The sequence below is a fragment of the Oculina patagonica genome, chromosome 7, assembly GCF_052425735.1.
Source record: "Oculina patagonica isolate OP01 chromosome 7, crgOcupat, whole genome shotgun sequence".
In the NCBI taxonomy this organism is placed as follows: Eukaryota; Metazoa; Cnidaria; class Anthozoa; order Scleractinia; family Oculinidae; genus Oculina; species Oculina patagonica.
The window spans coordinates 9609795-9636767 of NC_135764.1; the positions used below are offsets into that span (position 1 = coordinate 9609795).

The window sequence follows — 26973 nt, forward strand, 5'->3', positions numbered from 1 at the left end:
TTGCAGATCTCGTAACTCCGTCATGCAACAGAACAAGCCCTCTGGCAAATATTGAATTTTGTTGTTGGGCAAAATTCTGCAAATAAAACTTCGATCGTTACTGAAGCTAAAGCTTGCTTGTGGTGCCTCCCATTACTTTATAGTTAATCATAAAAGCACAAAATTGCAAGAGATTAGAAGATTTGGTTTTGTCTCCATGCTTATCTCCTGATGATAGTTTGTCCCACTGATTTTCAAACCGTAGCTACCTAGATAGTTATTAGAGTGTGATATTTACTGTCCAAACTTCTTTTATGAAAGGCTTTGAAATGATGGAATTCCGAAAATACATGAAGTTTCAGTTCATTTTTAGACCCAATGTGAATATGGCTGCCGTTAATTTTCAACTCCAGCATGAATCATTAATTTTGTCGGCAAAATTAAATTACTTTAACTTAAAAAACAAGTCAAAGTAAATCAGTTTATGAACTTTAACGGCTACACTTTTATCAAAAGGAAGTTACTGGGACATTTATATGTCCAAAAATATTAAAACGAGGCTAGGTAAGCCAGAGTGGCTTTTTCCATACACATCTCTTAAATGTGAATGAGTCATAAATATGCAGCATTTTAGCCATTAACACTTAAACATTAGTTGTAGCATATTTCTCCATATATTTTCAAGTGTGACTACCAGCGTTTGAAGAAACTTGACCAGACAGCAAACATGAATGACAACCATTTTCTCATATGGTCTTTACATCATGCACCGCTCTTCACTTACAGACTTTCCAAATTTTTCAGTGCAGAAAACAACCGTTCTGGTAAGAATGTTATAGCGTTTGATGACAAATAACTGTCAATTTAAAATGCACGATACAATTTGTGTAATGGTACAAATCAATCATTCAATTAATCAATCAATCAATCAATATTTCCTTCAATCAATAAGCAATCAATCAAACAATCAGCAGGTATAAGTCAGTCAGTCAATCAATCAATCTATCGATCAATCAATCAATCAATCAACCAATTAATTAATAAGTAATCAATCGATCGATCGATCAATCAGTCAGTCAATCAATCAATTGAAGAGTCTTTTAATTTATCAACAATACAGTTAAAAAGCTCCCTGCCCCTGCATTAATTTTTTTTAATATCACAGTTTTGCTTCGTCTTTACTTTTTAGTTATGTTCCAGTAAATGACAGGATAAATACGAAAGGAGGAACAGAGTAAGTAGCTTGATAAAACGAAGAGGACCTGTGAGCTGTGAGGTTGTTACTGTCTCATTACAGGTGCTAGTAGAAAAGCTCTCCAAAGACTATGAAATACCATGACAAAATTATAAACCCAGTTGGTACATCGAGGCTTCTGAAACGGTGCTAAACACATAAGTCCAACACAACGCGAATCAGTTACAGATAGGTTGCAATATATACGTTTTTCAAGGGAAGAAGTGGGGTCTCGTGAAATAAATAGCTGGGAAAACATTACCAGGAATCGCTGAGCTTTTGTAACATTTAATTTGTTTACATTTTTATTGTAGGTAACTATTTAATGTTAAAGCATATATATTCTGCATTTAGGTATTGTTGTAAAATCGTATCCAAACATCTCCTTAGTCTCTATATACTCACAGTTTTTCTAAGTTCTCTAAGGTTACGAACAAATCCTGAGATAAATTTTCAATTCTGTTGTCAGAAAGGTCTCTGTAGGTGACAGAAAAATAATAATAAAGACTAGAATAAATATTTAATGGTAAAGAGACCTATTACTGTTACCAATGAACAATAAGGTTTAATCTTGACCTTTAACCTCCTTTCCTACACCTCTTTTCAATCGCGGAAGTGATTGGCCAGTGTACCGATTAAAAGGGTGACTGGCACTTTTATTCATAACTCTTAGCACATGAAACCCCTAAATTTGATTGAAAAATAGAAAAGATAAACTCTCTAGAATCATGGTAAAGAAATAATAAATTTTATGGAAAAGTAGACCACTGGCCAAATCGTCCCGTAAGTTGCAGAACGAGAGCTCTTTTAAAATAGACGTGTTTGCTGCGGGGATATTTTTAATGAAATTATATTATTATAAGGTAAATACTTTGGTTCATTTATTTGATTTCATGTTAACGTTTAGCTAATAATACAGTTAGCTAGTTTATAGACATTTACAGTATTTGCAGCTTCTTCAAAGATAATAATAAGTCGTTTGGTAAATATTGGATACTATTGTCTGAAAGATCACTGCAGAAACAAGATAACATATTTATAAGCGCTAAGCAATGGACCATATTACAATGAGGTTAACACATATTTGCTCTGAAAGTTACAGTGTTCTTGCGAAGGCTTCAAATGAACTAAGTCTCTCACCGTACCTACAAACTCTATGGCAGTAACTTTTCAGTTATACATGTCGAGTCGCTATGAATCCCGAAACGAATTGTGAGTCCAATGGAAATTGAGATCTCGGCAAAATGTTATGCCTATTTCGTTTAGGCCTGCAGGCCAACAAAGTTTCGATCGCTTCTTTTTTGTCTGTCGTTGCTTAACGTTATAAATTCAGCTTGCCGAGCTCGACAGTTGAATTTTGATCGCCTCGATCGTTTCTACCGCATCGATCGTTTGCAAATTAAATACTGAGACCATCGTAGGCGATCGAAGCGATTGGAAGCGATCAAGAGCTCTCATATGACCGTCCCGCTCGCCTGGTATGAGTGAAGACCTACGAAAAACAATAATTTTGGCCCTAGATCCAACAAAATGACAGCCTTCACTGAAAGAGCAAAACTCGTGGCTTCCTGTATTCTCAGTTATGGTAGTTTTAGGGCGATGAAGGCATAGATAAGCTAAAAGGATAGAACACAGTCGATCCAAGCGATCGTGATCGCCCCAATCACCGCAGACGTTAGCGATCGTCTGTGTAATGTTCTCATACAACACCCCGATTGCAAGAAAACTTTTCAGTTTTTAATATACAGAGGCGATAGAAACGATCGGGCCGATTGTACGAGAACCAGGCTTTAAAAAGCAGTGATATGATCCATGTTAACTCAGTTTAAACGTTGGTGACACAATGCGTATAAACGAGCTGGGGAATCCGTTCTTAGGTTTCTGGGCCGAGTGAAATTGATAGAAGTGTGAATGTATGGCTAGATGAGAATTGGTAAAAAAAATGGATGTCAATTTTGAAAATATCCTTAAAGGCTAAACAGCCTATACACTTAAAAAAAAATAAGCAATGGACCATATTACAATAATTGCAATCGTTCTAAAGCTATATAAGTTTATGAGAAATTAATAATAACATCAATAATTATGATATTGATAAAAACATTCATTGTGTTAATGGAAGTGGCAGTGGTAGTTGTCATTGCCAGAACTGTCAATGATAATGATAATGAAATATATATTCGATTCTTACAGGTATCGTAGCTGCGTCACGCAGCAGAACAAACCAGTTGACAAATGCCGAATGCTGTTCTTTGACAAACGTCTGTGAATGAAAATGAAATATTGCTTACACTAGAGATTCTCAGTAATATCTCGCATACTACTGTCGAAAGGAAACTGTTTACACGGTTTATTAACCATTGCACTTGTACATTGACTTAACGTAATAACATGTATACAGCTGAAGGCCTAAGCTTTTACGCTTCTTTTGGATAGAAATTTGAAAAAAGTGATTGAGTTCAGTTTCGACATGCTTCAACGAAATTAATTATATATCATACATGTATAATACCTCGCTACTGCTGTAGTAGAAATTGGATAGTTAGTACAACTCTGACAGCATTTTCATGCTGTCAGAGTTGTTTTCATGAACGTTCTGAACTTACAATGTTGCTACATTAATCAGGCTGGAAAATAGTTTTGCAGGTAGGCTCTGAATGTTATTTAATACCGTGGACCTGAAAGAGTTGTATCCAGTAAATTGTGGGATTCAAGGAAAGAACGTTGAACGTTGTAACCCTCCTTAAATATCTATTTTGTCGCTAAATATTCACAAAAATATCCTTTCCTGTCGAGTAAGTTATAGTTGTTTGGGCGCCATTATATATTCTCAAAATACATATCCTCGAAATTTTCTCTTAGTTCTAAATATTTTGCGTTTACAAAGTTTAAGTGACGCATTTTCTCCTAAAGATACTAACCAACTTCCGTAGTAACACCGCAAGCCCCACTGCGAAGGTCGAGTGAACCCACGGAAGGAAGTATCACTGCAAATGAAAACCTTTGGTTAATGTTTGAGCTAACCAGAGGAACCTAAGATTCTTTCTAAGCATCAAATAAATATATCAGATTTCTACACAATGGAAGGCATTTAATTAACATTTTTTTAAGATGAAGACTTGATATTCAATACTAAGACGATATCCTTGTAAACATGGAAATCTTATATAATACTCATGAGCCTAGTTAGATAACCTGTGTTTGGGGCTACAGAACAGTTACTTTAACTTAAAGCAATACGACAAGGAACAAAGCTATTTGCTGCCTGCCGATTGTGCAGTATATTGGAGCAGAAAATATTGTCATGCCCAATCAAAGGTACCTTATTAAAGGGATATAACAGAGCATTTTAACAACACGAACAAAATGTACGCGTAATAAAACTAACAGTCGTCTGGTGTCTTTTTTCAAGTGTTGGTTTCTTCTGAGAAATTGTGTGAATCCCCTTGAAAAGAGTACAGTTTAATCCCGATAACTCGAGATTAATTCCCCTTTAGGTCACTTTCTTTACTAATTTTACCCTCGATAACTCGAACTCCCGATAATTCAAACCATTTTTTAAATTTCCCTTGAAAGGTTTGAGTTATCGGGATTCCACTGTATTTCCGGACAATCAGAATGTCCCATTCACCTAATTTTATTAATTCACTGCGACGATATGCTACGCTCTCAAAGCTAAGCTATGACAACGACATATTCTCTGATTTTCAAGACTCACAGGATTTGCAAATTAGCCAGGTTGGAAAATATATTTGCTGGTAGGCTATGGATGTTGTTTCGACCCAAGTGCCTGCCAAAATGTAAGCAACCAAAACCATATATTGAGTCATAACACATTTGTTGTCACCGAAGTGGGATTAACACTGGAGAGGTGTGGGAGGGGGAGGTGGGGGTTGGGTCCTATGTATTTGTGGTGTTGCTATGCTGCTGCTCGTTTCTCAAGGCAGTTACCTCCTTCGAGAGATCATAGCATGAAGCAACAGCTTCGCTATTCTGCTTGACAAAGTAAACAAAGGCAAAAAAACAAGGATAAACATAGATCGAAGTACGATTACGAGATGTTGTACGGATACGGCTTTTCAAACGAATCTTCCCTTTCGGTGATCACGTGATCACGGAAATTGTATTCCAAAAAATAAAGAAGGAATAATAATAATAATAATAATAACTTTATTACCGTGTAATGCGAAGAACAAGCGCAAAACCGATCAATAATTATATAGGAAATATACTTGGAAGACGTGGTACGAACACCAATGCCGTAGTGGAGTGAAAGATGGATAAATTAGATAGATTTGCGAAAAAATATCAAGCCGACGCTTTGCTGATAAAATAAATAAATTGCGTTTGACTCACTTACAAGGAAAAAAAAGACTAACTAAAAATCTCAACTAGCTATTCAACAACGAATTGTTAAAAACGGCTAATTTAGTTGCTCACAAATATTTTAACTCCTTCAAACAACGAAACAAGTCTTCTGGTAAATATTGCAGTTCGTTGCAAAAGAGATCTCTGTAGGCATAAAAAATAAAAATAATAAAAAAATGGAACAATTAATATGTAATTTGTTACTGGTCTGTTAATTAATGTCTTATTATATTAACTTTTAAGCGCACATCTTTACCGTGACCTCTATTGATTACATCTACTTGTTTTGGACAGTTTTGTATGTCCTGACGAACTGAAACTTACACATGGAAAGAAATTGAGGTGTAAAAACAAATCCCAGAAATCAAACTATTCTTCGTACTTAGTCCCTGGACTTTATTGTTTTGTTTTGTTTTCTTTATGCCATTTTTTTTTTTTTTCATTTCGGAGTAAAGGAATAATAAGAAATCCAATGGAGGGAGTTTTGTTTAATTATCAGGCTCTATAAGTAATTTTGTTAACTATTTCCTTTTAGAGTGGAATGCTACCAATTTTGAAAAGGTGATTTTCTTCAGTAGCTGATCATTCATTCCTTGTGCAAATTTTGATTTGTCATATGAAAGAATATCCTGCAGGAATGTGATGGATATTTGGGAATAATTCATCGAAACAAGGTTTGGTGCTGAATTTTGAGCATATGACGCTATCATGCCTAAGGCCCATTCGCATGGACTACCGAGGGTAAAAATAAACGAACTTACAGAGTTTCTAATGTCGTCAAGTCAACAAATGATTCAGCAGTTAGGTTCTGAATATTGTTGGAAACCATATACCTGCCACAGCGAAAGATTTATAGAAAGATAATACACTTATCTTTTAATATGGTGATTCTAGGTGAGGCTTGTACAAAAACGGGTTGTCATGCACTCCTGTTGCCTGGTCAGGTTACTTTTAAGTAACCTGACCAGGCAACGCTAATAGTGACACTTGAAAATATATGGAATTATATTCTACAATACAAAGTTTCAGTGTTTGGTTAAAAGGCTTCAGATTTTTGACTCGTTCAAATTTATGAGATTTGTATGGAAAAGGCAATCTGGCCTGCCTAGTTGTTTTTAAGCTATTGGCCATACAAATGTCCCTGTAACTTTCCATCAGATAAAAGTATAGCTTTTTCAGTTAATACACGGGTTTTCTTTGATTTGATCTTTAAGTTAAAGTAATGTAATCATGTTGATAAATAATTATTCTTAGAGCTGAAAATTAATGGCAGCCATGTTTGCATTGGGTTTCATAGATATATAATAAGAAAGGTATACCGAGCGCAAGTTTACCTCGAGAAATTAGGAAGACTGTGTGAGTTGACCGATTCGGAATAATGTAATTAAAAATAATTAAATATGTGAAGTCTTAACAATAAACATTATCTATCCATATAGATAATGACAGATTATCCCCATAGGTAAAAGAAAGAATGGGTCATTCAATAGATAAAAAATAAAACTTGTCTGGCACGTACAACTCCCTTAGATAAGTGAGGCTAGAAAACACCCCTGCACGAACATAAGCGAAATTGCTTGAATACACAACCTTGTAAGATAAAAGAATGAAGTAGTTCAAAGGTATATTCAATAAATTGTAGAAACAGTAGGTAAACATCAAGAAAAAACATCTAAGGGCATATGATTGACGTGTGAATAACGTAGGTGTCTGATTAAAGGTATCCAATTTGAAGTTCGGATATCTGTTTTTGGACACACATGTGATCGCGCGTCAATTACGCGACAAAAGGGCGAAAGATATCTTATTACCAAAACCTTGCACCAAATATTTTGAAATGTGATTTCGCGATAGACCTTATAATGTTGAAGTTTCTCAAGGCCGATTTACACGGTACGATTTTGTCACATGCGACAAGCTTACGACACTCCTACGACATTCGTAAGCGAGTTGTAAGTTCGATTTACACGGCACAATTCGTTTCGTAGGCCTGTCGTAAGGATGTCGCAAGCACGTCGCACGCGACAAAATCGTATCGTGTAAATCGGCCTTTATAGAGACGCAGCTGAAAGAAAGCATTAAAATGGCTATTGGAAGCACAAGTTTGTTTGTCACTTACAGCTCTCGTAGATATGGTAGGTTAGATAACACTCCAACGCGAACGTCCGAAAAATTGCTTGAGTACACAAACCTGTAGAATATAAAATTACTTCATAGAAAAAAAATTCTAATCAACTCATGCATGTGAATGTTTAGGGAGTAATAAGAGCCATTAAACACTAAAATAACGATTAGACTAAGCCTAAACAAATAGAAAAGGTTTAAATATAAAATCTTACAATCTGCCACTCATCGTTGGTGTGCATCTCATGACATACTCTGGTGATGCTGCATTTCCGCAAGTAACCTCGTATCTATACCTTCCCCTTGATACAGAACAGTGGCCTCTACAATCTGATGCTAAACATAGTATAAAAAAAATATATATACGACTGGTATAAAGATTCAATTATGTATTATATGCAAACCACGTTATTGGTAACATACTCAGGAATACTGTAAGTGATCTGATCTTGCGTAAGACATAAAGTATGTTTGTCGTCCAATCAAAAGACGAAGTTTACTACACAAGAGACTCTGCAAAAAGTGGGGTAGTAGCAAGATTCTACTTATTATATATGAACTTCTGGTAAAATATTTTCTAATTACCTGGAAAAAGCACCAAGAAATTTTTCACATCAGTCCCGTACTTGCTAGTGGCTACGCAACTGTAGTTTCCTTCCTTATTTAACTGCACAGCTGCGTAATATGTTGTGTTGACCAGCACAGTAGAATTCCTTACAATAGCTGTGTATATGGGTCGAGTTCCACCTGGAAAACACCATAGGGTGCTTCTTGGTATCACTCGAAAAACAGCTGGTAAATGTGACAAGATCTTGGGTGGAACTGTAAAAACAAAAGTTAAAGCAAACAAGTGAGTTTTTATCAAATGGACAGATATTCCTTTTTGCCTGTCTTTTATCTGTTCAGTCAGATTTGCGGATGATGAAGTAGAGGGCGCATTTGTGTTTGAGTACGGTACATGTGGATGTATAATTAATATAAATTCTCACGTGTAATACACGGCCCCACAAGCTTATAGCTTTAATCCTCACCGTGTCTTAATAAAGATATTTTTTTTTTTCAAAATCTTGCCGAACGACGACTTTTAAAGAATTTAAACTAGCTAGAAATACACCGAAAACTCGACTACGGCACCTACGACACGCGCCATGTATGAAATAATTGTACCTTTACGTCCTATAAAAACAATGAGATGAATGTGGTTTCAGCGAGATCTTCCAAAGAACTGGCATCAACAAAATCATATTAACTGCATTTCCTTCTTATAATTTGCATTCTTCAATTTGTAATCTATCAGATTTTGTTTACGATTTTTGTACAGTGCTAAAATTGACATGTTTCCTTAAGAAATACCCCTTTTATTCCCATTGAATTATATACAACTATAATAGTTGTAGGTTACATAAACAAGATAAACTCGCTTACCTTGAGTAGCGAAAGTGCTATCCCTTTTATTACACATTAATGATAAGAAAAGCACAAAAAGTATTTTCGTGACGTAGAGTAGTTGCATGTTTATGGTCAAATAAACAATCAACATTTACTAAGGATCCATTTTCCTGCGAATTGAAACAAAATGAAAGTAAAATTGCTTGCATATTTTTAACCTTGGTTCTTCTTGAAGTGATTAAGAATAGCAGCTTCTTTATTGTTGAAGGCATTTGGTTTGTAATATCGTTTTTAGGCTAGAAATAAAATCAATTTACGCCCTGATCTCTTTTATTTTACCATCTGCGATATGTTAAAAACAATAAAGGACATTCATTTTAAAGAATCCGTCAAAAAATGATTTATGACGATGCGAATGTAGTGAAAACTAGTTCCATTGTTTCCTACCCATTTTCAGCTTTTGTCATTTGCAAACATCAGTGACAATATAGTGTGTAGTAGTTTGACCTTTTACCCAAAACTTTGGGAACGAAATCGGCAAAACTATTCGAAATCAAAACTTTTGGTATCTCTTGCAGAAAAATAATCAAAACGTTTTATTTCTTTTGAGTGCCAATAATTCTCGCATTGTAGTGCTCCCACGCCGCTTCCTTAAACCAATTATCGCCTGGTCAAGCTATGGATTGATAATTTTTATCCGCTGCGTGAGCTTTTTAAAAACCCAGATTGTCGTTGTGAATATCATTTCCGATTGACAAGGGGAAATAATTATATTCAAGAAGCATTAAACTTGAAAACAGGACTGAACAGAAAACCGCGTAATGAAATAGTAGTAGGCCTTTTCTTACATCTATAGTGTAATTCTTACAGCAGAATGTGTCGCTATTAAAATAATATTTTCTTGTTAAATATGGACACGAAAAAAAAGGTTATTATTTAGAATACCTGAAACAAAATATCCGCGTCAGGTTAGTTTTTGGAGTAGAAGCTGTATCATCCACCACCATAACCGGGAAATAAGATGTTAAACAACACACAGGTGTACTTTATAACTATCATCCTGATACCTCCATTGGTCCTTTGAAAACAAACGTCAGACGATGTACATATATGGCGAACACAGCCAGATTTTCGCCTAATTGCTTATACTTCTGATTTCATCAAGGATTATTAATATATAGATTTAGGCAAGCCTAAAAGCGGAGCACCCCAGTTAATTATTTTGCACTTTATTGAAACCTGAATTCAAGCCATTGTACAATTTTAAGGCTAAGAATATAATATTCGTTTTATTTTTTTTTTTATAAATATTAATTTTGTTACTTACTTTTTTTTTACCGTGTCCCGGGGGGGGGGGGGGAAGAGGTACTCCCTAAAATTTACTAAAGGGGTGTGCCACTGAGTCGCTGAGACTCTGGACCTGTTCCAGAGAAAAACGGCTCAATTTGCGACCCTGTTCCAGACAATATCCACAATGAAAAATATATGAAGATAGATATAAAAACACTAGCATACATCACAAAGCGCTCACTTGACTTTGTCTGTGGCTTGGAGAAAAACCAATGAGAGGAGCGGAGTTTCATAGCTAAACTTGATAGTGTTCCACAGTCAAAAGGGTGATTTGTATACCCTGTTTCAGAGTCAGAGAGGCAAAAGGCACACCCTGTTGAGCAGCACATACCCGTATAGCCCTTATATGGGAGTACCGTATACAGCAACACCAAATAAGCCGAGAACAAACAAAATCAATCAAAACGTTTTAATTCCACCGACAGCATTATGATCCAGAAGTCTGGATGGGAAATTATGCTGCAAAACGGGTAATTATGTAACCTTCGTGTAGATAAGGAGGGGGTAGTAGGGCTACATGTTGGGGTAGATAGGCATATCACGTGGTAAATTAGCAAATCACTTAACATTTAGAGTATAAAGGAAATAATATACATCTACATTAAGAATATGGTTAATTTTCTTTTTTTCATTCATTCGTTTTTATTTTCACTATTTGCCTATATTTTAATTTTGAATGGAAATGGCAGAGGTCATACATGTAGCAAAGGGTTTACAGCATATTGCCATAAGCTAATGCCAAGCAAACCGGAGTGGAAGCTAACCACAAGCAAACTAGAGTAAAAGCTAATCCCAAGCACACCGGATGAATAAAGCTAACTGCGAGCAAACAGGGGTGAACCTAACTACAAGCAAACCGGAGTGAAACTAACTGGAAGCAAAGAAGGGACATTCTGTAACCCCATCCCACCCCCCTCCCCCGCCCCAAAAAAAAGGATGATAGCACCTTTTTTACTTTTACATGTCTTTTTGAGTCCCCCTTCCTCTTAAGGGGTTTCACTTCACTTACAGAAATAAAAAAACAAAAATTCTGGGAAGATAGAATATTGTTTGTGAGTCTCAAACTCAGTTTTGTTCTTTGATTACGCAGAAAAAATAGAATCATGTTTGCTTGTGTATAAAACTATGCAAGAAAAAAATATAGCATCAATACTTTAACTGCTCTTTTAAAAATTTGTATGCTTTATTGTACACATTTTTGTGGAGTCATGTTACCCATTCGTCATGGAGTTCACAAAGTAAGCAAATGAGTCACAATTTGGTTGCTTCATGGTACCTAATGGATACTGCAAATTTTATCTGGCTTTAGAATATTTCACTAATTTTAACATTATAGCTGTTCTTATAAATTGTACACAGCATACAACACATAAGAATGAAATTGGTATTGCATATTGCTTGCAATCACGATTTTAACGTCTATACTTGTTCATGTCACAAGCAAATGCTTAGTGGCGAAAGCAAGTAAAATGTGCCGTAAATATAAGCTCTTCATGATGCCATTTTCAAGAGACTAGTAAATTACATGTAAATTGAAATCAAGAAAAGCTGCAAATGAGCAAAGTTTATATTTTAAATGTTAACGTATTTACAGTGTACTTCAATGCTCGTGGCGTTTAAGGAGAAACGTTTAGTTTAGTACTGACTTCCTTTTAAAGCCCAAAACAAATTAAATCAATTTGCCATCACGTGGTGTGTCTTTAATTAAACATATGCTTTTGTTCTGGCGTAAAAATGGAAAGAAATTAAAGTAATTTTGCAAAACCTTTCCAAAAGTTCAACAATCTGATTTCAATAAAGGAAATTTATTAGCAAATAAAGGGTTTTAGGCGCCTTATGAACAATGAATCTGTTCGTGCTTCAGGTCAGGTTATGGTGAAACTATAACCACAGCTATCCTCATCCTCTTGGGCACAAGTCATATTTCTTCCTAGCAATCCGTTCACGTGTTGCTGCGAAACTCTTTGTCACACCAAAGCATTCAACCGAAATCGACAAAATGAATATGCATGACTTATTGAAATTAAATCCTTAAAGAGGGGGTAAATGTATAATTGAGTGACCTTTTGAGAAGTTTTACGAAGGGATAAAATCATTGGAGCGCCACCACGCAAGAGCACCCCAGGTTGTCAGGGGGGGTCCATCTGGTGTCCGTCTACTAATCTGTAACTTCAAATTCTATATTTTAAATCACATTAAATCTTCTGAATTTTACTGTTCCAAACATCCCCCAAATAACCAAAAAAAATTACAAAACACCGCAATACACAGGTTCGTGTTATGAGCAGAACGCGAACGTCGAGATAATCGCCTATAACCCAAGTTGATCCGTGAATAAACGGATCGATTTCCGGTGTACCCCACCTAAAGCGTCGGATGGATATTGGACCAAAACAGAAGCAATCTGTACTTTAATTCCTTTTGACCATGGAAAATTAAACCACGCAATATAAATTAATTTTCTGCGAGTTGCATTAAATTGCGTGAATTTTTAAGTACTGAAGCTTCAAGGCATAAATGGGCATAGATTGAATATCAAGGATAAAGCTGAAAAGGTGGCTTATAGACGTTAAGTAAATGTTAGCGGCAGAAAATGATGTATGTCACGAGGGGTCCAAATCCAAGTCAAGGGGGTTTCCAACATAAAGAAGACACAGTCTCATATATTATCCCCGGATTCTGTAGCATGAAGCGGCTTTGAGTATTGCTACTCCCCATGCGTCGTATGGTAGTCCATTAAGGTTTCTCCCAAGAATTTGTTCAGGGTGGCCCTACAACTCGCTGGTACCTTTTTATACTCCTCGGTGGATAGAGGCAATGTGTTTTCCCAAGAACACTACACAATGATTTCGACCGGGGGTCGAATATAACACGCTCGATCGGGAGTACAGCAAACTGATAAGTGGGATACCGCACCTCCCTAAATGGACATAAACTGCGCAGTTTAGAGCTACCAATCTGTTCTAGCTAATAGCCACGATAACTTTGATATTTGCTCGGACTGAGTCGAGCGAAAGTTAGAAAAGACTGTCAGTTATGTTACCTGCAGGAGGAAGATGCAGCCTCGCGTTTATCTTGATATAGAAACAATGTCTTTTACTGAAGCGAACACAAAACCTCGCAGCTGCTGTACATGCTCAGATTTAATTTTCGAACTTTGATCATGATTGGTTATAATAACGTTTAGCTTGCCTCTAGGAGTGATTGTTGACTTAATGGTAGTGTCATTTTCATAAATAACCAAGGTCATGTTTATTTCGGAGTCATGAAGGTTAGCTTTTTCTGCATGACAATAAACCGGGGTTGGGAGAAAATATAATGCGTTATTGCCGTCTCAAAATTGCAATTTGTTTAGAGTATTAGTGTAGTAAAATTTGCTCTTTTATGTTATTTTTAAGCTTAAGTCTAATCAATTTACTCTTCGATGGTCTTTTCTTTACCACCTGGCATTCTTGAAAAAAAAAATGGAAATATAGTAGCAAAGCCCGTAAGACAACCAGAGAACCAGTTATATTGTTTCATTTTCTTTCCCATTTATGCAAACTTTTTTTTTTACGAGTTGAACACTGTACCCGCATATCACTACTCGGCAATTTTAAATAAGGATACGATTTAAGCTGGTAATTTTTCCTGTTTTTAGCTTTTGTTAAGCTTGAAGCAACTCTACCCAAAATTATTTTACATAAATTATTGTAGCAGTAGCACGAACAAGTGTGGTTAAATACGTTTATTATACTCTAACTAACTTTCGTTAGCACTTCTGACAATAAGTCATTTAAATATGTCCATATAGCTTCGTTTTTATAACATGTATGTATAGGCGATTAACGGCTCATAAAAAGATAAATATTATTTAATCGCCATGCATGTAAGCTTATTATTTCTAACCTTTTTTTCTAAAATTTAAAGAGACCATTGAACATGTCCTTACTACTTAACTGACCGGAGTTAAATATGCCAATGGTGAATATGCATGTTTGCGTCAGACCCCCGTCAGACTATCTAACTTCGCCCCAAGCCTTACTTTCAAAGTGTTAAGGTGAAAATGTTATGATAAGTGAATTCCACATACAACAATATGAAAAGAATGCCGCGTGAAAACGGGATGGAAGTAACAGACTTGAAAAAAAAGTTTCGAACAAGCCTTGGTGTGAATTTGAGCAACTGACGTAGTCATGCATAAGGCATATTGTGATGCTTCCCTTATCTCTTATATATAAATACAAAGCAATCTAAATGAAAAAGCTGCCCTACGTGCCAGTGGGCACAATGGGCAGTGAGTGAGTGAGTAATCTAAATGAAGTCAACTTTGCATAAGAAACATGCACACTTATGGTATATCAAATGTACAGCTGTTGGTTATTTATTTTAGGGAGTTCATATGTTTCTTATCTTACAATACAGTCATTGTAAAAGAAACTGTGTCGAAGGAGAACAACAATAACAACAACACGCCAAAACCAAGAAATTGCGTTACACGATTGGTTCTTATCCATTTAAGTAACTAAAACTGTATTGAGTGGCGATTGGAATAATAACGATGATGGTGATGATGATGATGATGATGAAAAGTACGAAATAGCCTAATTACTAAACCATTCTAGTTATACTTTATACACACTCATTGCATATTGCGTTTTTTCAGAGTCATTTTTCCGGCGTCAGTCCCAGGATAATTACTTCATGTTTGATCGGATCCCGTTTGATGGAGACTGCTGAGACCTGGGAATAAACGATAGCACTTTTTTAGCAAAAAGAACATATTTGATAGAGCTTGAAGCAAATAAATCGACATTAAAATTCGTTTACCAGTGAAATCTCAGTCATGAATAAATTTAATTATTATTATCAACAAATTCAGTCTTCGATCAGTTCATGGTTAGAAATATACCTATCGTTAAATATATTTATTTATTTTAAGATAAATATTTGTGTATTTTTTAATACTAATTTTAAATCATTTTGGTCTTAAGGCAAAATTTTGTTAGCCATAGAAAAAGCGTTCGTGACATCTCCTGCGTACGACTGCTACTTGTAACCCGCAGACGATTTAAATAACCCTTGAAATTCCATTTCCTTGCATGATGCTGTACTTAAACAACATAAACATTACCAAAGAACGTTTCAGGTTATTTTTATTTTTTCGAAAACAATACGCAATGACAAAAAGATACCTGATTGTATTATAACCGCGTGTCTAGTCTGTCATTTCGAGTGTACACAAGATCTTTATTTTACTCACAGAGATGTCCCCTGCATCTCTTCCTTTGGCTCGTGTACCACGATAGCAGCAGCTGAAAGGGTATAGAAATCTGTTTGTGTCCCTTGATGACATTTTATGTTGGTGTACTTCGCGTATTGAAATTTTCCCTCTTGTGTAATCTTTTTGTTTTCATCGTTTCCGTGAGAAACAACAACATCCCCACTGTCATTTACGGAATAAAGAATGGTGGGCTTTTCAATGTTTCCTGTTTGTAGCTGGTTGGTAAGGATGTTAGTTTCAGCTATAGCACCAATTTCTCCGTGTAGGCCAAAGACAGGAAGAACCAATTCCAGACAGCAAGAAAAAGACCAACGTGGATTTTTTCGCCACTCCTTAAGGAAGCGATAGAAAAACACTGCGTACTGAACTGAAAGTAAACGAGATAATTAGTTCGAGACAGCATAAAAATACGTCTAATATTATTGTCAGAAAAAGTACCACGCCCCCAGAAAAAAAAAATAATAATAATAATAATAATCAAGATGCCACCAGGTAGTTTGAAAAAAGCGATTTCAAAAAAGCAGTAGCAACCAAACTAGGTTCAATTGAGACATCTTGGAATAGCTACACAGTTTGTACGGACAAGGGAGACTTTGAATGAGAGTTTAAAAGACGAACAATCAGCACTACTCCACTCCACTGCAAAACTACATATTTTATTCCGTTATAAAGGTAACTAAAATGAATTTAAGTGTCATCTTACCAACCAGAAGGCCAATTACCAAAGTATTTGCTCCAAGCACCAAAAAATTGAACAACATTGCATCTGTGTACGGGTTAACAGAGGATGGAATGTTTTCTGCAGCAATTCTGCTGACAGCTCCAATGCCCAAGTTGACAACAGTAACAGCTAGGGACGACGCCATCAATCTGTTCTCGACTACGTTACGTATGGGTGTGTTCCATGAAAAAAGCATTCCGTACATCCCGGCGACGATCCACGCTAAGCCAATGTAGGACCTACTTTCTTGTCCCACAAGAATCAGACCAGAAGTTAGGATTACTTTGCGAGACGTTTCAACTATTTCCCAGTACCATGTACGAGTTTTGTAGTTTTCAAAAAGAAAACGTAATGCTGTGGTCATTTCCTTCTTAGAACCTACATCCCGAGATACCTTGAGGTCTTTTTCAGCTAATATCACTCGTCTCTGTCTCCAAACAGCGATGAATGCCGCTGTAGGGAGAGTGATGACATAAGCAGTAGCAATGTACGCCATGACAAGCAAATTGTTGTACTCTGGACCTTGGCACTGGATACTGTAATCTGCTTTCAAATACTTGTAACAAAACTCTTCCTTTTCATCTCGGCAAAGTTTCCGACAAGCAAGCGGCAGAACGGTGGTTGTCTTTGAACACGTGCTCAAGTACGTCACATACAGGAGAAAAAGCATATTCCTGTATATGTTTTCTTTTGCCTCTGATATTTTACTTGACTTTTCCTCGTCATCAAGGATTCGACTTCTTAAGATAATAATTTTACGCACTCCGTAACTGATAATAAAAATTCCAATAACAGCTGCATTTACAACCATCATGGCAAACAAGCTTCCAAAGGCATCCACTCGCAATCCAGGATATAAGCAGTGAATGGGTGCTATCTGAAAAATATTCATTTGCAGTATTCCTGAGTAGTTCGCGATTATTTTCAGGGCGCCTGGTCATTTTATGTACGAGAATGCTTCCAGTAAACCATGCGTGACCTGATAAAATCCAATGACGATCTTAAGTTTGGAAAAGAACATGTCCAACAGAGAGCTTTCTCCGCACTTCTTCCTCTTTCTGCTGCTTTTCCATACCATAATAGCAATGATAAGGGCCCCTGTGACCACAATTATTGACAGCTGTCCCACCACCCACTGTTTTGACGGACAACGAGTGCATGTTTGCAGTTGTTTATAGTGTCCAAGGCTGCAAACTGCGCAGATTGGACCTTCATAGCCATCTTTACATGGGGAATCTAGACCACCAAGACAGGACTCTTCTGTTTGGCACATGTAAGGTATCGGTATCTGGTAAGAGAATTGTACACTGGAAACATCTAACGCCGGAGAGGGTGTCAAAAGATTTGCAATGTAGTCTCTGTAGCGATCTTTGTGTGTCTCGTTCCGCCATTCCCACCAAAAACCAGTATTCAAAGAGGCGTATTCATATTTACATTTCAGTCCGCCTTGTCCACATTTGTGACAATTCTCAAACATATGAGTTCGGTAAAATCCTTCTAGGCATTGGCAAGCACGGTATCCAGCAAAGAAATCAGTATCCGTTCCTATCAAAGATTGAAACCACCCATGTGAGTTTGCGAATGAGGTTTCCTAAAATTGACTTATCCTTTACTCTAGAGTAACCAAGGCAAGTCATGTTCTGCCTAGAATCTCGTTTCTTAACTCCAAAAATATTAAATTTAATCGATTGTTTTTCTAGTCGACTTGATTGAAATGGTGTGTCAATAGAAGTGTTTTTTTTTTTATAAATCATACCAATTGCTATATAAGCCCACTTCTGTGACAAAAATATGCTATAAATTTCCGAACGAAATTGTATTGGCCAGTTTTTGGATCTTTTTGTGTATTCTTTGATACTTTTGCCTTTTATCCAGCCTTTTTTTTCTAAATGAACAGGGGCAGGCTTTTTTCGATTAAAGTCAAGTAAAACTTTGAGTTGATTTGTTTTACGTTGAGCCGAACTTTTTGCCGTAAGATATTCCTATTGCACCTATGGCCCACGAAATATTTAACATACTAGCTAACTATTTCCCAGAAAGGGATAATAGGGGAGCTCCGATTTTTGGCGTGCCAAAACTCTTAAATTTTTTCGACGAGAATTTTTTATATTAGAATTAAAAATATCCTTCTTCAATTAAAAAGATTGATCCCAGTTTTGTGGGCGTGAACTATTGCTTAATACCTTCCGGGCAAGTCTTGCAATCTGACGTTTTTATTCCTGGAGCTTTGTCAAATGGAACGAAGGAACCAGTTGGACATTTCTTGCAGCCTTTGGCAACGTAGCCTAAATCGTCAGAGTAAAAGCCTCCTAAAAAAACAAAAAGAAAAGAGAAAAACAGTCCTAGAATCTTGACCACAAGAATATCGCGGTTGTGAGGCCATTGTCTTTGATCGCAGTGATGCAGCACAATATTCGATGCCGCACAGAAACTTTTAAATTGAGACGTGTTTGGATGATCCTCAACAGGCGTTTCCTGTGCCCTATTCCAATGGAGACCGGAGCACTAACACTTTTTGTGGGGGGGGGGGGGGGGGGGATGGGGAGGTACCCGCTCAATTTGAAGCTGATAACTTAAAATATTGCAGGAAATTTCAACGCACACTGCGACATTTGTTTCCAAATTTACCTGGCAATAATTTAATATGACGTCACAGTTGACGGAATATCATGTTGCAAATTTTACCGCTTTTTTCTACTTTAATTAACTTTTTTCACAAGCTTTTTTTTTAGATCAGTTTTGTATCATTTTACTACTTTAATTGCTTTTCAGTCAGATTTGTTTGTTTTCTGGCGTCATGAAAAAATCAGGAACGTAAACTCCATGATCGCTGATCTAAGAAAACTTCACGCCATATAAATCCTCACGCCATTCTCACGGCATAGTTGTCCGCTTCAAGGAAGACAAATCTAAAAGTCAGCAGCAAAGAAACTGTAACATACCTGGAGGACATTCTATACAGCCTCCAGCTCCTTTGGAGGAAGAATTGGAAAAGGTTCCCAGGGGACATGGTAGAAATTTGTGATAATTATAATCAGTGCGATCGTCAGGTATTCGCTTGAATCCCGAGGACAAAAGAGCGGAAATAAAGGCTGCATTCTCCATTGTGGTTGGTTCGTGAACTTTGACAACTTCTGTATTTGAATTGATGTAATTTCTACAACAAAGGAAGATAAGACGGGGAACGTATTCTTTGGGCTAAAATTTGTTAGCTAGGTCGACCGTCTATAAACGTCTGTCCTTAAAACTTAGAAGGAAATAGAATTAACCGAACCTTGTGAGGCTACGGATTCTGCTCCACATATTGCTTTCCAAAATATTAATATGTCCAAATAGAATAGTTTAACGAAAGCGAAGCAAATCAACTTTAAAGGGTATGAAATTGCAACTGGATTAACCCCCCCCCCCCCCCCCCCCGAACGGCTACACGGATGTAAATTTTCTTCACACGGATGAAGTCGAACGGCTGCACGGATGTAAATTTTCTTCACACGGATGAAGTCGAACGGCTACACGGATGTAAATTTTCTTCACACGGATGATGTCGAACGGCCGCGCGGATGAAAAAAGTTTAAACGGCTTCATTCATAACAAAATAGCAAAACTCCTCTTTCGAACTGCTCCGAATAATATTATCGCAAAATAGCATTTAAGCAGATTTTTTTTCTCTAAGTTTTTCGCTTTTATGCTTCTACGCGCGTCACAAAATTTAGTAGAAGGCCGCCATTGTTCAACACTGTCCTGCGCTGTGAAATCATTTCAAAGTAAAAGCATTCAAGCAGATTTCTTTTCTCTAAGTTTTTCGCTTTTATGCTTCTACGCGCGTCACAAAATTTAGTAGAAGAAGGCCGCCATTGTTTAACTGTCCCCCGCTGCAAAATCATTTCAAAGTCAAAGCATTCAAGCAGATTTTTTTCTCTAAGTTTTTCGTTTTTTGATATACCGCACCAAGTCGGACGGAGCTTTTGAAACCTGTGGATTAAAAATTTTCATTCGAATAAGAAAAAGGTCGGATGGTGATGGGGGTTGAGAAACTGAAAAACCAAAGCTGTTCGTTTTTTTTCAGCGAGATAGCGTGTTCACAGCAACGGGTCGACAGTGTATTCCAAAGTAACACGAGGTAATATTTATCTTAGATCTCAAATCAGAAGCGCTCGAAATTTGCATTCCATCAAGCAACGAAACATTTTCTCGTAACTCGTTGAATTGAACTTAGTTTTTAGTCTCCATACAAACCTTTATAAATACGAACCGTTGAATATGCCACCAGGCGAGAGTCACGTTCGCGTTTTTCAAAAAAATATTATGTTAATTACTTCAATTATCTCATCTTGACCTTGGGCTGCCTGTGACCGAGGTCACTCAATCTGACAAGCCATACCCTTACTGACACCGCGCACAATGGTCTAATAAAATGCTTCAAGTATTCTTTTTTTCAAATACCTATTCAAAATAGTACCTTTTACTCACAAAATGAGCTGCCTTTACACGATCAGATTATTATGATCTAAACAGGGCATTTTTTCCGTTTAGATTTGCTTTTTTCAACTCACAGCCTGAAGACACGGAAAGCAAGTAAATAAAGCATAGACAACCGTGGCAAGGGGAACACAAGAATTAAGCAACGTTGATTGAAAAATCTTAAATGTTATAAAAGCGAAGATATTTCAAGAGCAGAGGAAAAACCCGTGTCCGTTTAAAACGAGGTGTTTGCAAACATCACATTTACTAAGGTGCAGTTTTTAGCTCATGTCATTTGATCGTCTGTCAACTTGCTTGTATGTGTAGCGTGAAGCTTGAGCCGCTTCAAGGGCTGACGAAACTTTAAACGGATAGCTTTTGCTGCTCGAGCGGCTAAAAGTTTTCTTTGTATGGAACGGTTGAACGGCTAGTAAATTTCTTCACACGGAACGGCTACACGGCTCGAACGGCTAGTAAATTTCTTCACACGGAACGGCTACACGGCTCGAACGGCTAGTCAATTTCTTCACACGGAACGGCTACACGGCTCAAACGGCTAGTAAATTTCTTCACACGGAACCGGCTGCACGGCTCGAACGGCTAGTCAATTTCTTCACACGGAACGGTCACACGGCTCGAACGGCTGACAATTTTTTTTTTACACGGAACGGCCACACGGCACAAACGGCCCTTAATTTATGTTACACGGATAGCTTACACGGCTCACACGGCATCCCTTTCCATGCACACAGCTACTGAACGGCAAACGCGCGGCTATCCGTGTCAAAACGGCAAGTCCTAAGGAACGTTTTCGCGTGAGAGGTCACAATTTTGTTTTCAATTATTGAGAGTGATGGAAATTAAAAACAGTGTCATTGTAAAACAAAGCAGATAGTTAAGTTGAAAACCGTGAGTAATTTAAATGTCTATTTTCCTTCCTTATTTTCCTTAAACGTGACCGTAGACATGATTGATTTCGGACGTCATGGCAACCCCCTTTTAAAAAGGCTGGTGACACCCCTGGATGATAAAACTTAAAGGTTACAAACAAGTAATAAACGAACTATGTAAAACAACGACCAACGACGACTTCATTATCTGACCACATGTACGGGGCACATCTGCAGAATTAAATAAATTAATTGAACGGCTATGAACTGAGTTGAGTTACTTGGAATACTAACAGATATATTGTGCCTCGGATCGTGCCGTTAACGTGAAACCTGAGTGTCCCAATGGATCTATTCTTTATCATCCTGAAGCACAACATAGATTTCAAGAGTAGTTTTGTTAATTCACACACCTTGGAAATGGCTATAAATACAGTTGTTGCTGTTTATATATTTTCTGAGTGAGATTCAAGGGCCAAAATTGCAATTATCAACAATCAAGATGACAGCAATAATTGTTGCATACCATCTAAACGAAGTATCACGACTTGGAAATCAGACATGAAGGTGTTAAAATGGTAAGGAGGAATTGTGCGGTCAATGACAATGTCATCGCGGCTAAAGAAACTTAAATGAATTACAATATAAATAAATATATTTTATTTTTTTTGTGCGACACGTACGTAGTTAAATGGAAAAGACTGGACAGTGCGATAGGAAGACAAGAGGAAGAGAGGAAGATAGTACGCTTGTGGAAGAGGGTGAGGAGGACAATAAATGTAGTTTTGAAACGAAAACTTTATTGGTGCATTTGGATACGTAACAGTCTTGAATCTAAACCATGGAATCCAATGAAGGACTCGATGCTCAATATTTTCAGCTTCGTCCGAATCAAATATCTGTCAAAAAAGGTAAAAATAGCAGCAAAATTAATCATGAACAAGTGATTTTTCGTCTTTCTACAACCACTTTTTCGCTTGCTTAATGGTATCGATATGATCCCCTGTGCTAAGAGCAAATAAAAGTTATTCATTGTATTTAGCTAAAATCAAAGTCTCTTCGAGATACCGACTTTTTTTGCATGAAGTATGAGTCGAAGGTTGAACTTGAGCATTGTTCTTCAAACTTATCATTACAGTTGCTTTGAAGTTTAGTTCAGTAAACAATTTCCTAACTTCGCGGAGGAAATGCAGCCATATAATTTTGTCAAAAATGGCTCGTCCGCGCCGGGTATTTAGGCACATATTCCTTAACATTACACAAATAAACAGTGCAAATTTCACCGAGATCTGACAATTCTATACTTTAAAATTGCAAGGACCTTTCGAGACAGTCTACCTCGGCAGCGAAATTAGCAAATGACACAGCAAAATATGCGTTCGACGCTTTGTTTTTGCGACGCCATATTTGAATTGTTATAGGTAGACCGCTGTTCAATGTGTTCAAGGCCGTATCATTACGATTGCTCCACGAAAAAGCACGAAAAAAGTACGGATATTTCCGAATACTGTCGGAGAAAACATTGCGCATATAATTGCGGCGTAAACAAATCGATACACTCAAGCTGCGTTTTGTCTGGAATCTGCGAGGGTCGGATATCAAGACAGCTTCTTCGTGGGCTTAAGAAGGATTAAACAAAAGCCATATATACAGTGAATGCTTTCGAATAATATTTGAAGATGAAATACGAAAGAATTTTGCTGTCTTTGACTGAAATTCCACTCGAACTGCGTAGACACGATCGCATGTTGTAAAGCCGATTCCTGCAACATTGCTGTCAACGCTACGTCACGTCCCTAACGACCTAGGCTGATGACGAAATAGAATGGCGCTTGTAGCGACCAAATTTGGCCTAATTTTTAACCGCTCCTAAGCTAAAAGAAGCCCCAGTCTCTTGCATTTGTTTTAACTTCAATAATATCTTTGAAAAGAGCGAGTTTTTTGGTATGGTTTATTTTTGACGTTTGTAATTTTTGAACGATGTAAGTGCTAGTGATTATTTATTCGTGTTTTAGCGTTAGTTACGCAATCCATTGTTTGTGCGACGCTTTTTATAGATCGCCTTTCAGACACACGTGCATTGTAAATGTGACAAGTCACGTTTTTTCCACGAGATTGCAAGTGATCACCCACAGCGGAAAGAAATCCCTTGAGAAATTAAAACAGTCCCTTGAGAAATTAAAAAAGTCCCTTGAGAGTTAACAAGAATGTTTAAATTGCTATTCTCCTACTTTCGCTTGTAAACAAGCAAAAAAAGTCGAAAAAATGATGAAAAAACTTTATTTCCTTGACTTAGCTTCATAAATTTATTTATTTTCATTTCTTGACAAAGACATGAGAAAAGACCATCAATCTGCAACGGTACGGATCCCTCCATAAACGTTAATCACAAAAATGAAGTTAAGTTAATACCCGATACATTTTAAGACGTTACAAGTCACTCTGGGAACTCCACTGGTGAAACATTGCCCTCTTCCAGAGAAGTGATAAGTGTTATTCTTATGGGAATAAATCAACCCTAAATTCTGGAGTTTCAGATAATAAAAAAAAATGACAAGAGAAAAATCTCATACAAATGTCTTACAAATAGTGTCCCTATTGCAATACTAACTCTTTAAATTGTCTGATTTTTTGAATCCGTTTTTTCAGCTTTTATTCAGCTTCTATTCAACTTTTTATATTTCCAAACTTTACAAAATACCACTCTTGAGCTCCTTTGCTGGATAATTAACTTAAATTAAATTATCCAAATAAATTTAGCAATTCGTTTTAGACCTTTACATGCTTTCGCGTCATTCTGATAAAAAAAAAATGTATGAGTGAATAACTCAGACTTAATGTAAATGTATATTATCAGTAGTAACTTACACTGTAAGAGTACCATTGACAAGTCTAAACGCCTCTGGTTCGACTTTCTTAATAGGGTTATCCGTAAGCATACTTAAAAGATAAGAAGAAAAACAAAAACTGTAACTAACACTGCCAAATATGTTTCGATTATTGTCCCTTACGTCACCATTTCTTTCAACTTACGACGTGCGACGGTTGGTTTCTTCACAATCGTGGGACGGAGTTTAACACCATGGCACTAAAACATTTGTAGTTTTCCCTTCAATCTTGGAGATTATTTATCTTTTATAACTATTACTCCACGATATTTCAGTTTGAAAAAAAAACGAACTTTTGCTGAACTACCGATTGACGGCCAAAGGCACTGTTTAGAAGCTTGTCTCATGTAGGATAGTCAACTAGAAATAGCTGACACTAGGTTGCCCCCGAAGTTTCGACGATGTTTATCGGTTTTTCTCTGCTGTTCATCCTTTTCTACAATTCAGACATTTTATTAGAAATTAATTTTCTATTTTGGATGATTATTAATTATGATACAGTAAATCATTTAATTACAAGAACGCAACAGCATCTTGACATCATTTTGTCATGTTTTGCTGTGGTGGGGCATCTCAGCTAGACTCAAGCTAGACTTTAGAAAAAGTTCGTCGTCTTTATTAATTTAACACGGTCGACCTATCGCGACTTGCGTGGCTCGTTTTCGCGACTTCGTCGCTTTGAATGGGCCGCTTTGTGGGCTCGAATCTAACACGCCTGCCGCGAGTTTTAAATAATCACAATGCATCTCGAGTTCTCTTTTGAATTTATTTTCTTGATTCCGCATAAGTTTTCTCCATTCAAGTAGTTTGTGCCTGGTAAATCACGGTCAGTTGGACAAAGGCTTTCTTATCGTAAATCACGCTTCATGACAACGATCAACTTTTTAAAAGGAAAGGATACCGAAAGAATTTCTCACCTTTGACAATGAAAACGCTTGACTTTCTAAAAGTCGCTCGCTTCTGGTTTCCGGTTTCGCCTGCCGCGAGTCTTAAACAATTATCTCGAGATCTTTTTTTTTTAAGTTTCTTGTAAATCTCGTCCGGAGATAGACTGATCAAGGCTTTTCTCCCTTCAAGTAGTTTGCGTTTGGTAAATCGCGGTTTTGGACTAAGGCTTGCTTATCGTAAATCGCAGACAAAATTGAAGATATGGCTTGATATGTTCGTACGAGTTCCTAGACATATTTCTTCTTCGGCCACTCAGATGTAAAAAATGTGGATTTTCTTATTTCTCTGCGAGTTACTTAGTTAATTATCGCGAAGTCTTTTTAACAATTGCATTGCTTTCGGCTTTTAGACATTGTGAAATGAATAGGCCTCGAACAAAACCTCAAATTATCTTTTTCAAAATTCTGCCCAACTGCAATCAACGTTTACAAGCGTCGTTTGTTTGCTTGTTGTCATCCGTGCACGTGCTCATGCTTGGGCTGTCATCATTACCTAATCTTCGTTTACTTGCGTCATCATTGACCAATCACCGTATGTCGGCATTTTACAACTCCCGATACCTACTTGCGGGCTTTCAGCTTGTCGGCATTTTACAACTCCCGAGACTATTTGCGGGCAAAAATTGATCAAATCGAGCTTTTTCCCGGTATATACTATATATATATACTCTATATTCGCGCGGATTACACTCATGCCTCCTCGGGTTTTGGCCTCTGGGCCAAAACCCTGCGGGGGCAATAACATTGCAACTCTTTTGAGCCCTGGTGTTCTGGTTGGCCTGTGGGTAGGAAATGTCTTACTCATACTTGTAACAAAACTATCTCTTGGATAATTAGGAAGCTGTGTTGAGTATGTGCAGGCTTTTTACCACCTGGCAGCGATCCTATACTCACAGGAAAAAGTCCGAGGTAACAAGAGACGACTGCAAAGTTTTTCCTAGCCTGACGGGTATTTTTTTAAAGGGACTATGTCACGGGGATTTCGCAGATTTTTGGTCTAAACTGTCTTGAAATAAGTGGTAGGCAATTTCGCCCATGAAAAAAATTGTCTTTGAACATTTAACGGAAGATAATAACCCTTATTTGGGGATGGAAGTAAAAATTCGGTTAAAATTATCGATTTTTTTTTAAAGCGCGCGGAAACAAATTGAAAACGTTGGCTAACGTTTTCAAATTGCAATCTATTTCCATCCGAGCCATCCGCAGCCAAACGCGCTTTTAAACAGTTTTAGTGCTTTAAAATAGCAATGGTTATAAAAATGGACCATTATTTTTAGGTTCCTAGGACACAAATATAAATTTGGGCAGTTCAAAATCCGTGACATAGTCCCTTTAAAGCCGAATTTTGCAACCAATGGA

The 26973-nt window shown here is 37.1% G+C and overlaps 1 protein-coding gene and 1 pseudogene across 2 annotated transcripts; both read right to left on the reverse strand.

Moving 5' to 3' along the window:
• Window positions 1-1614: 1614 nt before the first annotated feature.
• LOC144659193 (uncharacterized) lies at window positions 1615-10093 on the reverse strand. The gene is made up of 13 exons (XM_078519629.1): window positions 10040-10093; window positions 9131-9264; window positions 8291-8527; window positions 7921-8041; window positions 7701-7772; window positions 6343-6414; window positions 5654-5725; window positions 4932-5003; window positions 4135-4200; window positions 3820-3891; window positions 3405-3476; window positions 2156-2227; window positions 1615-1690 (listed from the first exon to the last, which is right to left on the reverse strand). Exons 2-13 carry the CDS (start codon window positions 9243-9245, stop codon window positions 1615-1617), a joined length of 1119 nt encoding a protein of 372 aa, XP_078375755.1. The 5' UTR covers window positions 9246-9264; window positions 10040-10093.
• A 4583-nt stretch (window positions 10094-14676) lies between these two features.
• Window positions 14677-24713, reverse strand: LOC144660135 (uncharacterized; annotated as a pseudogene). The gene is made up of 8 exons (XR_013572043.1): window positions 24648-24713; window positions 22604-22678; window positions 22074-22145; window positions 19371-19585; window positions 18612-18737; window positions 16411-17973; window positions 15687-16074; window positions 14677-15166 (listed from the first exon to the last, which is right to left on the reverse strand). The product of XR_013572043.1 is annotated as an uncharacterized LOC144660135 (transcript).
• Between the last annotated feature and the right edge of the window lie 2260 nt (window positions 24714-26973).

Excerpts from the sequence above, each read along its gene's own strand:
- LOC144659193 (XM_078519629.1), bottom strand. The coding sequence starts at position 9,245 with ATGTTGATTGTTTATTTGACCATAAACATGCAACTACTCTACGTCACG. Across the intron at positions 8,042-8,290 it reads TTTCTTGGTGCTTTTTCCAG|CATCAGATTGTAGAGGCCAC; the intron begins GTAATTAGAAAA and ends TACTATGTTTAG. Across the intron at positions 1,691-2,155 it reads TTGAAGAAGCTGCAAATACT|AGACCTTTCTGACAACAGAA; the intron begins GTAAATGTCTAT and ends TGTCACCTACAG.